Genomic DNA, 12,298 nt, shown 5'->3' with positions numbered 1-12,298 from the left:
GGGCCATATCCACCGGAGAGATATAGGACAAAGGCTTCAATTCTTTCTCGTTTGTTCTATCAACTAACGTCAAGGCATGATGTCTACGGTAGATACAATTCTCGCGGGCAAGTATCCGGCGAAAGCGCATGCGCGTCGTGTGGCCGAAAGTCTCCAGTCTCACAGAAATGGTTGTCCTGGAATCGTCTACCTGGAGGCTCAGAAAACTCGGTTGATTGAAGACAATGACGAGCCAGTTCCCTTTAGGTACGAAACGGCGTCTTATTCAGGACTCCGCAGCAGTTGGAAAGTTAGATCTGACATATCCCATTCAATATTAGACAACGCCGACCATTCTTCTACCTATCCGGATGTCTGTTACCGGACTCTTGTCTGGTCTACGATCTGAGTGAGGACCAACTTACTCTGTTCATTCCTCCAGTTGACCCAGAGGATGTGATCTGGTCCGGTCTTCCCATGTCTACCGAGGAGGCTCAAAACCAATACGACGTCGATCGCGTGTTGGTGACAACCGAAGTGAATAGCACGCTCGCGTCAATTGCGTCCAGCCATGGCGGCAAGGCTATTGCTTTTACCATTGCAGATCAGGTCTCCGAAAGCACACAATTTCACGGCTTTTCTGAGGTGAACCAGTCTGTGCTGAAGGGAGTCATCGAGCAGTCTCGCGTGGTCAAGGATGAGTACGAAGTCGCGTTGCTGAGAAAGGCAAATGATATTTCTGCCAAGGCGCACATTACAGCTATTAAGGCATCTCAAACCGCCGTGAACGAGCGTGAAATCGAGGGTGCTTTTATTGCAACTTGCATCGCTAATGGCGCTCGAGAGCAGTCCTATCACCCTATCGTCGCCTGCGGCGAGAATGGTGCCACTCTTCACTATGGGAAGAATGATGATACACTGGTCGACCCGGTGACAAATCGAAAGAAACGCAATGTACTTATTGATGCCGGTGGAGAGTACCGCACCTACTGTGCAGACATCACTCGCGTCATTCCCGTAGGCGGGAAATTCACTGCAGAAACGCGGCAGATCTACGACATTGTCCTGAAAATGCAGACAGAATGTATTGCAATGCTTAAGGAAGGCGTTCAGTGGGAGGATGTGCATGCCCATGCCCATCGTGTTGCAATTCGAGGCCTCCTTAAGTTAGGCATTCTGCGAGGCGCCGAGGACGAGATTTTTGAAAAGAGAGTCAGTGTCGCGTTTTTCCCGCATGGTCTCGGACATTATCTGGGGATGGACACTCATGATACCGGCGGCAATCCGAATTACGCGGATAAGGATACCATGTTCCGGTACCTTCGCGTCAGAGGTCGTTTGCCTGCGGGCTCGGTGATCACCGTCGAGCCAGGCGTAAGTTGGAATATTTCCATGTTTCCTAGACTGATCCACTGACGCCCGCTGCGACTCTAGGTATATTTCTGCCGGTTTATCATCGAACCTTACATCAGGTCCCCCGAGTCAAACAGATACATCGATACCAACGTCCTCGAGCGTTACTGGAGCGTGGGGGGTGTCCGCATTGAAGACAACGTTCTTGTGACGAAGGACGGATACGATAATCTAACTACGGCGCCAAAGGCTGTTGATGAAATAGAGAGACTAGCTGTCTCCTAAGCGTTGTGCCTGCAATGACAGTAGTGCTGTTAGTTGGTAGCTGCCACATACTCTTCACGAGAACCAATTCTTGTCTCGACATTGTACTGTTACATTGTACTGTGAACAGTAGTTGGGTAATGTAAAAGAGAAGAAGAGGAAAGGTAATTACACTCAAGTCCTTTTTGACACAGATGCAGATACAATCGCCAAAACGTAGGACAACAGATAAGGTAGGATATTCAAAAGGTCACCTCAAGGGGATTCCATCTAGATACCGCTCCTGAGACGTTTCCTACCACTGCCTTTGATGCCCGATTCTGTCTCTGCTCGATCCTGGGCACGCTTCTCTTTTTGGTCAAGAACAAGATTGAGTACATCAAAGCAGAACTCAGGCACTTCAAGACACAGCTTCTTGAACTCATCTTCAGCCTCGTGGCGCAGCACATGGCTTCTGGTGGCCCAGAAGGAGGCAACGGGCTTTCGAATAGTGACGTCGTCGACCGGTGTGTGCGTGTAGACATAACGCGCGTATGCGATTTCTCCGTGAGAGGTACTGTTGATACGGTGGATCTTCGAGTGTGCCAGACTCTTGAGCGCAGGCACGCCGAGCTTCTCTGCTAGAGTGTAGACACGCGCATGTTTCAACAAGAGCTCGCCGCTGTCATCCAGTTCCCCTACAACGTCTTGCTCCGCGGATAGATCGGCGGGGGATGCGGAGTAGTCATGGGTATACTGGAACTGTAGGAAGCAACCGAATGCCTCGACGTTCTCATCAGGAAGCTCAATACGCCGCTGCATGCCAGATATTGTATTAGTAGAAACATCCAGAATACTGCTCAGGAGGAAGCTAGTACGTACGGGACCTGATTCGCTGAATGCGGCGACAGCCTGAGCAAGGAATGGCGATTCCAACAACAAGCTCTGGTGCGCGGTTAAGGAAGTCTTGTGCTCGTCCTTCCCGACGATGAGTTCCACAATGGGGGACGTCAGGTAGCTAAGTGATGTGAGCCGTGCATGCGCCAATTGGGTTTGCATTGTTGAAGCTTCCCAAAGATATGAGCTTACTCGAGAAAATGAAGGCCCGGCTTTTTCTTGGGAGGTTGCGGCGCCTCTGGTGGTGCTGAACTAGCTGGCTGCGCGTCAGGCAGAGAAATATCCTGTTGTGTCGCGTCTGCTTGGGATTCATTCATCGCGCCCTGCTGAGTCTCATTCATATCCACATCGGGAGTCTCAGTGTTTAGGGTGCTCTCAGGAGCCTGAGCGACCTCCGGCGCGTCTACCTGAACTCGGGGTGTATCCATTGGAGATAGTAGTAATGAGGTTCAAATCAAGAACTGATTGTATATATTAAGAGAGGATAAAGGGCATCAAGTTGAAAAGAACGTATAGTTACACAGTGAGTATCAATTGACGATAGATGCGCGATGAGTGGGAAAAACATTGACAGCTAGATCATGTTCTGGGAGCTCAATTGTACATGTAGTAGATTACCCGTAACTAGTGCGTACAGAATACCTCTCTACCCCGAGCTTTGAATGGAACCTGTCTATTATTACCTAAGCATGCCACATTTGTGCTAACCTAACGTCTCTAAATATTAATTAGACAGACTGAATAGAGATAATGGACGAGATTTGAGAACTTGAGAACTTTGGTTGACACGCGTTTGACTGATATGTCTGTTTTACCTCGACCGGCGTGCTGCTGCAACGAACACCTGAGCTACCTTAGGTAGCACACAGGGGTACTAAGGCAAGTACAGTGATGTATGGCGTAGCTACAAAGTCCTTAATAATAATATAGCATAGCTACGAGAAACGACACTCGTCATTTGTGAATGATAAAGTATTGAGTGCGTACACATAGGTATGGAATCATCAGATACCTGCCAGCATCACTCTCCAAAGACATCGAGAGGCGGGGAGATCGTAGAGAGACAGATTCAAAGACGAAGTTTGCTGTACCTCATCTATTTCAATTCCCTCTATATCTCTATCTTTCCATGGATATTGCTGTACGTAACGGGAATACATGAATTTTTCCCATCTTCCGCATGTGGCCGCGTCCGGATATATCCTCCCCTCAAATGTCCACTTGTCAGTTGATCGGTTCAGGTAAGGTATCCATAAGAACCCAGGGAATCCTTTATGATTGGTGTGCCTTGCTTTCAGCTTCGGCGGCTAAGCTTCCCTCGAAGCTATATCTGCACTGGTCCAAGACCAACATTCATATCTGACGTTCAAACCAGGTGGACTGTACGGTTTTCTCACAGCCAAAGACGCAACATGGCGACCGTTGTCAACCCCCCCAGGGATCCAAATACCCTGAGCAATTACAATAATTGGGTGTCTACTCATATTACCGCAAATTTTGACATCCTTTTTGATCAGAGAAAGCTTGCTGGAAATGTGATCCATCAGTTCCGTTCTACCACCCATGGCGAGTCCAATCATATCATCCTGGACACCAACCATCTTGATATTGGTGGTGTGAAAGTCAACGGACAGCCATCCGAGTGGGAGTTTCTTCCTCGACTGGAACCATACGGCACCCCTCTGAAGATCAAGCTCGATCAAGGTGTGAAGCTCAATGAAACTGTTGAGGTCGACGTATGTTGCCGTAATCTCCATTCTTAGGCAATGTATGTCCCGGTCTAATGAGTTCTAGATATCCGTCAAAACCACCGAGAAGTGTACTGCTCTTCAATGGCTGACACCTGCTCAAACATCGAATAAGAAGCACCCTTATATGTGTAAGTCAAATCGCTCTATGGGCGGACTTTCCCTGCAAAAAGACTCAAACGAACTATGCAAGAATCCTGGATGTAGCACATGAGCCTAGTAGAGGAACGAACAGATGTTGACAGGAGCTCTTTTCAGTTTCTCAGTGCCAGGCTATACACGCCCGGTCCATCTTTCCCTGTCAAGATACGCCGGATGTCAAGTGTACGCTGGACTTCAACATCACTTCGCCTCTTCCGGTGATTGCCAGCGGACTTCCCGTTCGGAGCTCATCTGAGGCTCCGAAGTCCGATGGTAAGACGTTATACAAGTTCCACCAGAAGGTCCCAATTCCGAGTTATCTTTTCGCGTTAGCTAGCGGGTGAGCAAACCCCCCCCCCCCCCCAACAAACACAAAAACCCCAATCTTCCTTGTTCCGCTCTTCATTTACGATTTTGTCACTCCTTGGAACCATTCAGCGAGCTTCATCTGACATAAAGCCTTAAGTGATATATCTGAAGCCCCAATCGGACCCCGTAGCGTCGTGGCGACTAGTCCCGACAAGCTCAACGAATGTCAATGGGAGCTCGAAGCAGATACGGAGAAATTCATCAATGCAATCGAGGTGTGTCTGAATGGCCGAGCGAAGTTAGATATTTGACTGACTTGCGTACAGAAAATTGTTTACCCTTACGTTTGGGGAGAATATAATGTATTGATCCTGCCCCCGAGTTTTCCGTACGGGGGAATGGAAAATCCAATCTTTACATTCGCCACCCCCAGTATTATCTCAAAGGTATTGCATTGACTCTCCATTACTTCGGAAGTGCTTTGGCAGTTCTAATCTACCGCGCAGGATCGGGAAAATATCGACGTTATTGCTCACGAGCTTGCGCATAGCTGGAGCGGTAACCTTGTCACCAATGCCTCGTGGGAGCATTTCTGGTTGAATGAAGGCTGGACTACTTACCTCGAGAGGCGGGTAAGTCTCCTTCCTTGGCCTTCTAGAGGGTAGACGTATTGATTGTTGCTAACCGCACGAAGATCGTAGCTGCAGTGTGAGTATTCTTCTGCCGAGCGTTCTGGCTCCTCATCACTAACGGCTGTAGCCACGGCGAGCCTTATCGTCATTTCTCCGCCATCATTGGGTGGAAGGCTCTCACAGACTCTGTAGAGCATTTCGGTCATGAGCATGACTTCACCAAACTTATCACCAACCTGAAGGGCATGGACCCGGATGACGCTTTCTCAAGCATTCCGTACGAGAAGGGATTCAACTTTCTGTTCCACCTGGAGAATCTGGTTGGAAAGAGCAAGTTTGATCTATTCATCCCTCACGTATGTTGACAGACCTGCCTTGATAAGGGCATTCCGCTAACCATGTTCAGTACTTCAATAAATACAAGGGCAAATCACTTGACTCCTATGAATTCAAGAGCACAATCTTGGATTTCTTCAAGGATGATTCGGAAGCCTCGACAGCACTCAACGAGCTTGACTGGGACAGATGGTTCTATGCCCCTGGTCTGCCTCCGAAGCCAGATTTCGACATGTCGCTCGTTGATGTTGTCTATGATCTAGCTAAAAAGTGGCTATCTTTGCCTGACTCTTCCTTCAAGCCTCAGCCAGAGGATATCCGAGGCTTGACCGCGAATCAAGTCGTGGTTTTCTTGGAACAGATTCTCGTGTCCGAGCGTCAGCTCAGCCCTGAATTGTCTAAGCTGATGGGTGAAACATATGGACTTGCCGGGAGCCAGAATATCGAGGTGGCCAACCTGTACTTCCAAGTCGGTCTGCAGGCAGGCGATGCAAGTGTGCTTGACCCGACGGCAGATCTACTTGGCAAGATTGGTCGAATGAAATTTGTGCGACCCTTGTAAGCTATTCCTACAGATGCTACTTTCGAGCAAGTCGTCCTGAAGCTAATCTTGGGTGCAGGTATCGGAAATTGGCTAAGTTTGACCGTAAGCTTGCAATTGAGACTTTTGAGAAGCATAGGGATTTCTACCATCCTATTTGCCGTGCCATGGTTGAAAAGGACATTTTCGGTAAGAAAGACGAATAAAGCGAGGTGTAACGCTGGTCACTTTACGCATGTTCTCCTTCGTCCGGTAATATCAGTCACTCGCCTCAGGAGAGGCACAGAATTTAGCTCGAAACGTCTGGCGAGCGTGACTTTTGCAAAATCAGCATGGCCGTACCTAACTTCTTCGGCCATCAACAATTGAATTGGTGTTGAGGCAGAACAGCTGAAGAGACAATGGTATGTGTACGTCACGACTTTTTATAAAATAGATGATGGACAACATTGCATGTTCTTGAGTTAGGAAGAATGGTCAGTCTTAAGAGTCGGGATGTGCATAGTCCTGGTTTGCATTCAATCAAATACATGGAGGATTGATTTACAGGGTCATCGCTTCCCTTCGACCAACTGCTTATCCAATTCCGAATAACCAAAGATGCCGGGCTTTCCACCGGGCCTGGGGCCGATATGTAGAATTAGATCGGCTTCGTTAATTTGGGAGAGCTCCGATATAACGCGGCGCATATATGCAACAACCCGTGCTACCTTAGTCCAATCCATATCTTCACCATGCGGCCCGGTGTGGCTTGCCTTCCAGAGATTTCTCCACACAGCAGCCCCTAGCACGGCGTCACCTTTCACCAGGCCTTCGTCGTATGCAGCAAGGACGCCTCGCCATTGAATAAAAAGATCTTTAAGAAACTTGTTCCGGATAGCGCGACTTGTCAGACCATGAAGAACATCCATGCGATGCTCCGCATTATGTGAGAAGTGGTCTATCAAGTGCCGGGAGTACGTTTGCAGGCTTTCATATGACGGCAAAGCGCGGAGTCGGACGGTGAGAAGGTACATGTGCAGAAACGTAACCTGCGACCAAGTCGAGAAGGTTGGAACCAATCCCAAATCTGGGCGTACTTAAGTCAGCCCTCCGCGGCTGTGATAGAAAACAAGCGCACTAGACTTTCACGTCCAGTACATACCTTCGTACCACCACCCCTCTCCAACTCCAAGATCCTCCCCGGCTTCAGTTTTGGGAACTTGAGCCCCTTTCTGGGATAATTGGGGAATGCTGTAGTCGGCTTGACTGGAACAAACCTCAAATAATTTCTGTGTCATGCCGTATGCGACATATGTTTCCACAGCCGTTCCAGGACGAGGCATTATAGCCCTTGATAATCGTGAAGAGGCCCGCCAGTTCGGGACTGAACCTAAAGTCTGCTGGACCAAACGGGCATTGCGGTTCGGATGGGCCGGAGAGTGCAAGGAGACAAGGCCCGGAGATACAGGTTGCGATGCGTTAGGCGCAGATATGTATAACGATCGTCGATGACTTGGGAGCGAAATTACGGGCAGGTTGAGTGCATGCGCCTACAGTTCGTTCCATGGTCAGTCACGCAATTTTTCAGAGTCGACTTCGGATAATTGTGCTGCTGCATACTTGAGATTGTGGACACTCCGATTTGCGTAGAGCTCGGACCCAAGTCAGATTCAAACTTTTGGAAGGCATTTTTGATCGAAAAAATCCGGCCAATATAATTCGCTCAATGGCTGGCATATATGCGTCGGGATGAAGCTCGTTCTGAGTAGAGACTGATGATGCGTGGAGCGCGGAAGCTCTGTTTGCACTGTTTGCTCAAGATTGACTATCTCACCAACGCAGACAGACCCAGTAGAATTCCCCGCCAGCTAGTCTAGATCATTCGTGACTACAATGACATACAAAGCCCGCCTTTGAATTTGTAATCATCAACAGTAAAGGCACTTCGCAAGTTGTTTGTTTGTTGAAGGCAGGGGTTCAGGTACCTTTAACTGGTTGCGAGTCTCTCATGGGAGACGGTGGATGAGCCGTTACTATGGCGGAGGCCACAGAAAGAGGAGTTCGAGGGAGTGCGAAGCGATGTTGATCGACTCAATCATCCTGCCACGGTGGCCAATAGGTAGTTGCACAGGTTTTATAGTGGTTTGTGCTATGCATCCAGATTCACTTTTTCCAAGCGCTTTTCTATGATGGGGAGAATCTCAGAGAGCCTGTTTGGGTCTCTCATGATTGCCGGGACATCGTCTCTCGTCGTCGCTAGAGACTGTAAAAATATCATCAATAGACTGATCTCTCATGGGACAAATGAGTCATTTAGAGCACAATACCTGGCGGATTGTTTCGTAATCGCATTCCCTAGATTGATATTCTCTAATGACCTCCTTACTCTCGAAGTCGACGTATAATCTGGTATCTCGAAGCCGGAAGAGTACGTTATCGAGCCTCATGAAAAATCTTGAGAGTAGGAGAAGTCTGTCTGGCATTACGCGAATCTTGCAGGACAGCATAGCAATGCCGTTGTCAGCCAGTTCATCTTCATACAGGATGACCTCATCAAAGAACAGTATCGGATCTGGGCGCTTCAGTAACTCGATAGGTATGGGCTTCGTCGTCGTCTCAAAAGGACGACTGTTGGGATGAACAGTGCCCATATAATCTGTGGTGTAGGACCAATCAAACGGTTTGACAACCTCCTTGATACCTTCATGGGCTTTCTCCCTGTTTCGTGTTAGGTAGATGAGGATCGGCCGCACCATACAGAGCTGGCTTACCTGCTCTTCTGCCATTCTTTTGAATGCGCGACTCTGAGCATAGAGGTGCCCGTCTTGTCTACACGATCCAGCGCGTCAAACGCATTGAAAGTAATGCCCCAATCCTTCTTTTCAGATTCGACGGTGACATAGTTATCGCCGAAGATCATTTCCGGTGGCGCAATACCCAACCTTTTCGTCATCTCCTCAATTGGCTCGGCTTTCAAAATAGGAAGCTTCTGAGTGATTATTCTGAATCCTTTCACCGAGATAACATTGGGCCTCTGAAGCTCTGGCGAAACTGCGGAGGCATTCATAGCGGATGCGGAGCCTGCTGAGGCCATTCTCTAGTTTCTTTCGAGTACCAAAAATTGAAATTTGATTGTTGAACCCCTTCAAATCAGCGCCTCAGTAATCCGTTTACAAGGGGTGTATATTTCTGTCATCCATTTAAACATGCCGCTAAATCGAACGATATATATTCGACCTCGTCGCCAATAATAGATACCCCGCGGTGTCGGAGAAAGAGGCGGTCCGATTCGTTGCTGTGGTGATGTGTCAAAGGTGCATAACTAGATAAACAAGTGGATGGTTGGATATTCCTCTTCTCTTTCTCAAAGGACTCCCGACTACTATTTATTATTTGACACTCCGAATCTTCCATTATCAGTTCAATTATGATTGCATAAACCGTTAAAGCTCCTCTGAATCGCACAGTCTTACTTGCTTCTCCTCTTCCCAAAGCTGTTGATAATTCTCATTCCAAGATTCTCATGGCTACCAAGGCGCTAGAGGCTCGTTTTGAGCACCTCTCTGTCAAAGATGATGCTGATCCTGGGAAGAATGGCAGCACATACCCAAAGCACAAGGTAAACCTCTTGCAATGGTCTTTGGGGAGAGGGGAAAAGCCTGCTAATCCGCCTCGACAGGGCTCCTTGTCAACAGCGGTGTCCCTCTCAGGCCTCGGAGCCGCTGGGCAGTTTAACAGTGGCTCAAGTCGGTCAACCTTATTGAAGCTTGCCTTGCAAAACACAAATGAGAACAAAGTGAATGCGATGCATGCCGGCTCATCCCCTCTCAAGGGAGCTCAGAGCACATTGCCGCACCGTGACACAGATGAGAATGGAGAACCGCGACACACAACATCATTATACGAGCAGCCGGGCCCCAAGAAATTGCATCTGGGAATGTTTGAGATCGGCAAGCCCTTGGGAAAGGGAAAATTTGGTAGGGTTTACCTGGCCAAAGAGCGATCGTCTGGCTTCGTTTGTGCTCTTAAAGTCCTGCACAAATCCGAGCTGCAGCAGGGCGGAGTGCAGAAGCAAGTTAGACGCGAGATTGAGATACAGAGCAACCTACGTCATCCCAATGTTCTCAGACTTTACGGCCATTTCCATGATAGCAAGCGGATATTCTTGATCCTGGAGTTCGCCGGCCGAGGAGAGTTGTACAAGCACCTCCGAAAGGAGCATCGCTTCCCCGAGTGGAAGGCAGCTCAATATATTGCCCAGATGGCTGCCGCATTGAAGTACTTGCATAAGAAGCACGTCATGCATCGCGACATCAAACCGGAGAACATACTTGTGGGAATCCACGGGGAAATCAAGATCAGTGACTTTGGGTGGAGTGTCCATGCCCCCAATAACAGAAGGCAGACGATGTGTGGGACACTGGACTATCTTCCTCCCGAAATGCTCAAGTCCAACCCACAAGACAACTACTACAGCGAAAAGGTTGATTTATGGAGCTTGGGCGTGTTGACTTACGAATTCTTGGTTGGGGAAGCGCCCTTCGAAGACACTCCCGTCATGACGCAAAGACGAATTCAGAGGGCGGACATGACGGTGCCTTCATTTGTCAGTCCTGAGGCAAAAGATCTTATCAAGAGAGTATGCCAACCCTACCGCTCGAGGCAAGTACACTTGCTAACATTCCAACAGTTGCTCGTTCTAGACCCAGACAAGCGCATTTCCCTTGATGAGATCCAGCGACATCCCTGGATCCTTAAACATTGCTTGAAGGATGACCGGGTCACGAAACGGAGTTCTGGTTCTTCAAAGGAAGTTAAAGCATGATGGTAAGACACATTCATTTCTGGAGTTTGGGTGTTGTACCTCCTTTCCTTGCCAGTCAGTTCATTTCAGCCTGTGTGTATGGAGTTGGAAGGTGCTTTGTGCTTTTCTTTTCTTTTTCCCTTTTTTCCTCCAAAGATTTGAACCAATACGGCTCTAGCTCGGCGTCATCTGGTATCTTCTATTTGTAACATCGGGAACTTGAGTATAATACATTGCAAAGCGCAGATTTCACGCACAAAATCAGACAGGCAGGGTATGCTTGACGTATCTTCATAAGAAAACCACAAGTCTCAACGGTAAATCTCATCGAAGGGCCGCGTGTCTCTGAAACAGCTGTCCCAAACCTCATTGACCACTTTCTCCGCATGGGCTTCATCCTTGCACCCAGGTCTAGCTCTTACTGACAAGACGGCCCTTCTTCTTACACACTCCTGATGTTGTTGCGTGAACTTCCACTGACCACGTCTGAAGAATTCTCGCGCCCATCTGCACTCACCACTAAGTGAGCTTGCTCGGATCTGCAATAAGTCAGTTAATGCTGGCTTGGGTCTCGCGAGAGTTCAATACCTCTGTGCAAGCTGCATGCCTCAGATTATCCGTCCAGTCCACCTTAAATCTTAGGTGGTCATATGCATGGACCATCTCATGTGCCATTGTGTCCTCCATATGCCCCTGGTCCTTCATCTCGTTCGCGCAAAGCAAGATGCCATATTCTGGATCAAAGCCCCCAGCTTTCCTGCTCGTACAGCGGCGGCAATAGATATTGTGACTGGAAAGATCGCCCCCTAGCTGTCGAATATTGTCGCCCAAAAACCGTATGATCGGACCTGGACAAGCACATGTTCGTCAGACAACTTCCATAGAGACCCGGTTCAGAGGAGCTGGTGAAAAGTGGATAAATATGGACAGCAATTCTGTGTGAAGTAATCATGAAAACTTCGAGTAGATTCAGAACTCACTGTACTGTAACAGGTAGTCTCTTTGATCTTCACAGCGCTTGCAATCTGCGGCTTCATTGCGGATATCTCGTGCGATCCGGAACTGTTCCTTTCCCTCATCCGTCATCTTTCCAGTCAGGATAGCAAATATATTGCGCCATTGGGTCCATGTGTCATCTCCAGGGATATATCCGTTATCAGACATGCCGCCGGTAGAAGAAGTTGGGCCAGGTTGCGAATCCGACATTTCTCAAGCCAAGTTGCTAACTTTCGAAGCTGTATCAGAGATCCGTTATCCACCAGTGGATCTACTTTAGAGCGCGGAAGGAAGAAGATTCGTCAGGGCTCTCCGCATATGCGGTGACGGGCGGCAA

The 12,298-nt window shown here is 48.5% G+C and overlaps 7 protein-coding genes across 7 annotated transcripts; 3 read left to right on the top strand and 4 right to left on the bottom strand.

Moving 5' to 3' along the window:
- Positions 1–76: 76 nt before the first annotated feature.
- On the top strand, positions 77–1,617 carry Aspvir_001054 (aminopeptidase P family protein; the record flags this gene model as incomplete). Its single annotated transcript, XM_043266184.1, has 3 exons — positions 77–246; positions 321–1,353; positions 1,414–1,617. 3 exons carry the CDS (start codon positions 77–79, stop codon positions 1,615–1,617), a joined length of 1,407 nt encoding a protein of 468 aa, XP_043122119.1.
- Positions 1,618–1,866: 249 nt separating this feature from the next.
- Positions 1,867–2,900, bottom strand: Aspvir_001053 (uncharacterized protein; the record flags this gene model as incomplete). Its single annotated transcript, XM_043266183.1, has 3 exons — positions 1,867–2,391; positions 2,458–2,593; positions 2,665–2,900. The coding sequence occupies 3 exons, from the start codon at positions 2,898–2,900 to the stop codon at positions 1,867–1,869; spliced, it is 897 nt and encodes a 298-aa protein (XP_043122118.1).
- A 984-nt stretch (positions 2,901–3,884) lies between these two features.
- Positions 3,885–6,385, top strand: Aspvir_001052 (bifunctional aminopeptidase/epoxide hydrolase; the record flags this gene model as incomplete). The annotated part of the gene is made up of 10 exons (XM_043266182.1): positions 3,885–4,208; positions 4,267–4,351; positions 4,479–4,701; positions 4,828–4,945; positions 4,997–5,116; positions 5,177–5,302; positions 5,365–5,378; positions 5,430–5,658; positions 5,709–6,196; positions 6,259–6,385. The coding sequence occupies 10 exons, from the start codon at positions 3,885–3,887 to the stop codon at positions 6,383–6,385; spliced, it is 1,854 nt and encodes a 617-aa protein (XP_043122117.1).
- A 345-nt stretch (positions 6,386–6,730) lies between these two features.
- On the bottom strand, positions 6,731–7,504 carry Aspvir_001051 (uncharacterized protein; the record flags this gene model as incomplete). The annotated part of the gene is made up of 2 exons (XM_043266181.1): positions 6,731–7,248; positions 7,324–7,504. 2 exons carry the CDS (start codon positions 7,502–7,504, stop codon positions 6,731–6,733), a joined length of 699 nt encoding a protein of 232 aa, XP_043122116.1.
- An 806-nt stretch (positions 7,505–8,310) lies between these two features.
- Positions 8,311–9,255, bottom strand: Aspvir_001050 (TIP41 family protein; the record flags this gene model as incomplete). The annotated part of the gene is made up of 3 exons (XM_043266180.1): positions 8,311–8,424; positions 8,489–8,879; positions 8,933–9,255. The coding sequence occupies 3 exons, from the start codon at positions 9,253–9,255 to the stop codon at positions 8,311–8,313; spliced, it is 828 nt and encodes a 275-aa protein (XP_043122115.1).
- Positions 9,256–9,684: 429 nt separating this feature from the next.
- On the top strand, positions 9,685–10,986 carry Aspvir_001049 (aurora family serine/threonine-protein kinase; the record flags this gene model as incomplete). Its single annotated transcript, XM_043266179.1, has 3 exons — positions 9,685–9,780; positions 9,841–10,800; positions 10,852–10,986. 3 exons carry the CDS (start codon positions 9,685–9,687, stop codon positions 10,984–10,986), a joined length of 1,191 nt encoding a protein of 396 aa, XP_043122114.1.
- Positions 10,987–11,276: 290 nt separating this feature from the next.
- Aspvir_001048 (mitochondrial inner membrane protease ATP23) lies at positions 11,277–12,171 on the bottom strand (the record flags this gene model as incomplete). Its single annotated transcript, XM_043266178.1, has 3 exons — positions 11,277–11,504; positions 11,554–11,813; positions 11,946–12,171. The coding sequence occupies 3 exons, from the start codon at positions 12,169–12,171 to the stop codon at positions 11,277–11,279; spliced, it is 714 nt and encodes a 237-aa protein (XP_043122113.1).
- Between the last annotated feature and the right edge of the window lie 127 nt (positions 12,172–12,298).

The sequence above is a fragment of the Aspergillus viridinutans genome (assembly GCF_018404265.1).
Source record: "Aspergillus viridinutans IFM 47045 DNA, scaffold_1, whole genome shotgun sequence".
Taxonomy (NCBI): Eukaryota; Fungi; Ascomycota; class Eurotiomycetes; order Eurotiales; family Aspergillaceae; genus Aspergillus; species Aspergillus viridinutans.
The sequence above is the reverse complement of the archived record's forward strand: the minus strand, read 5'-3'. Positions and strand labels throughout refer to the sequence as shown.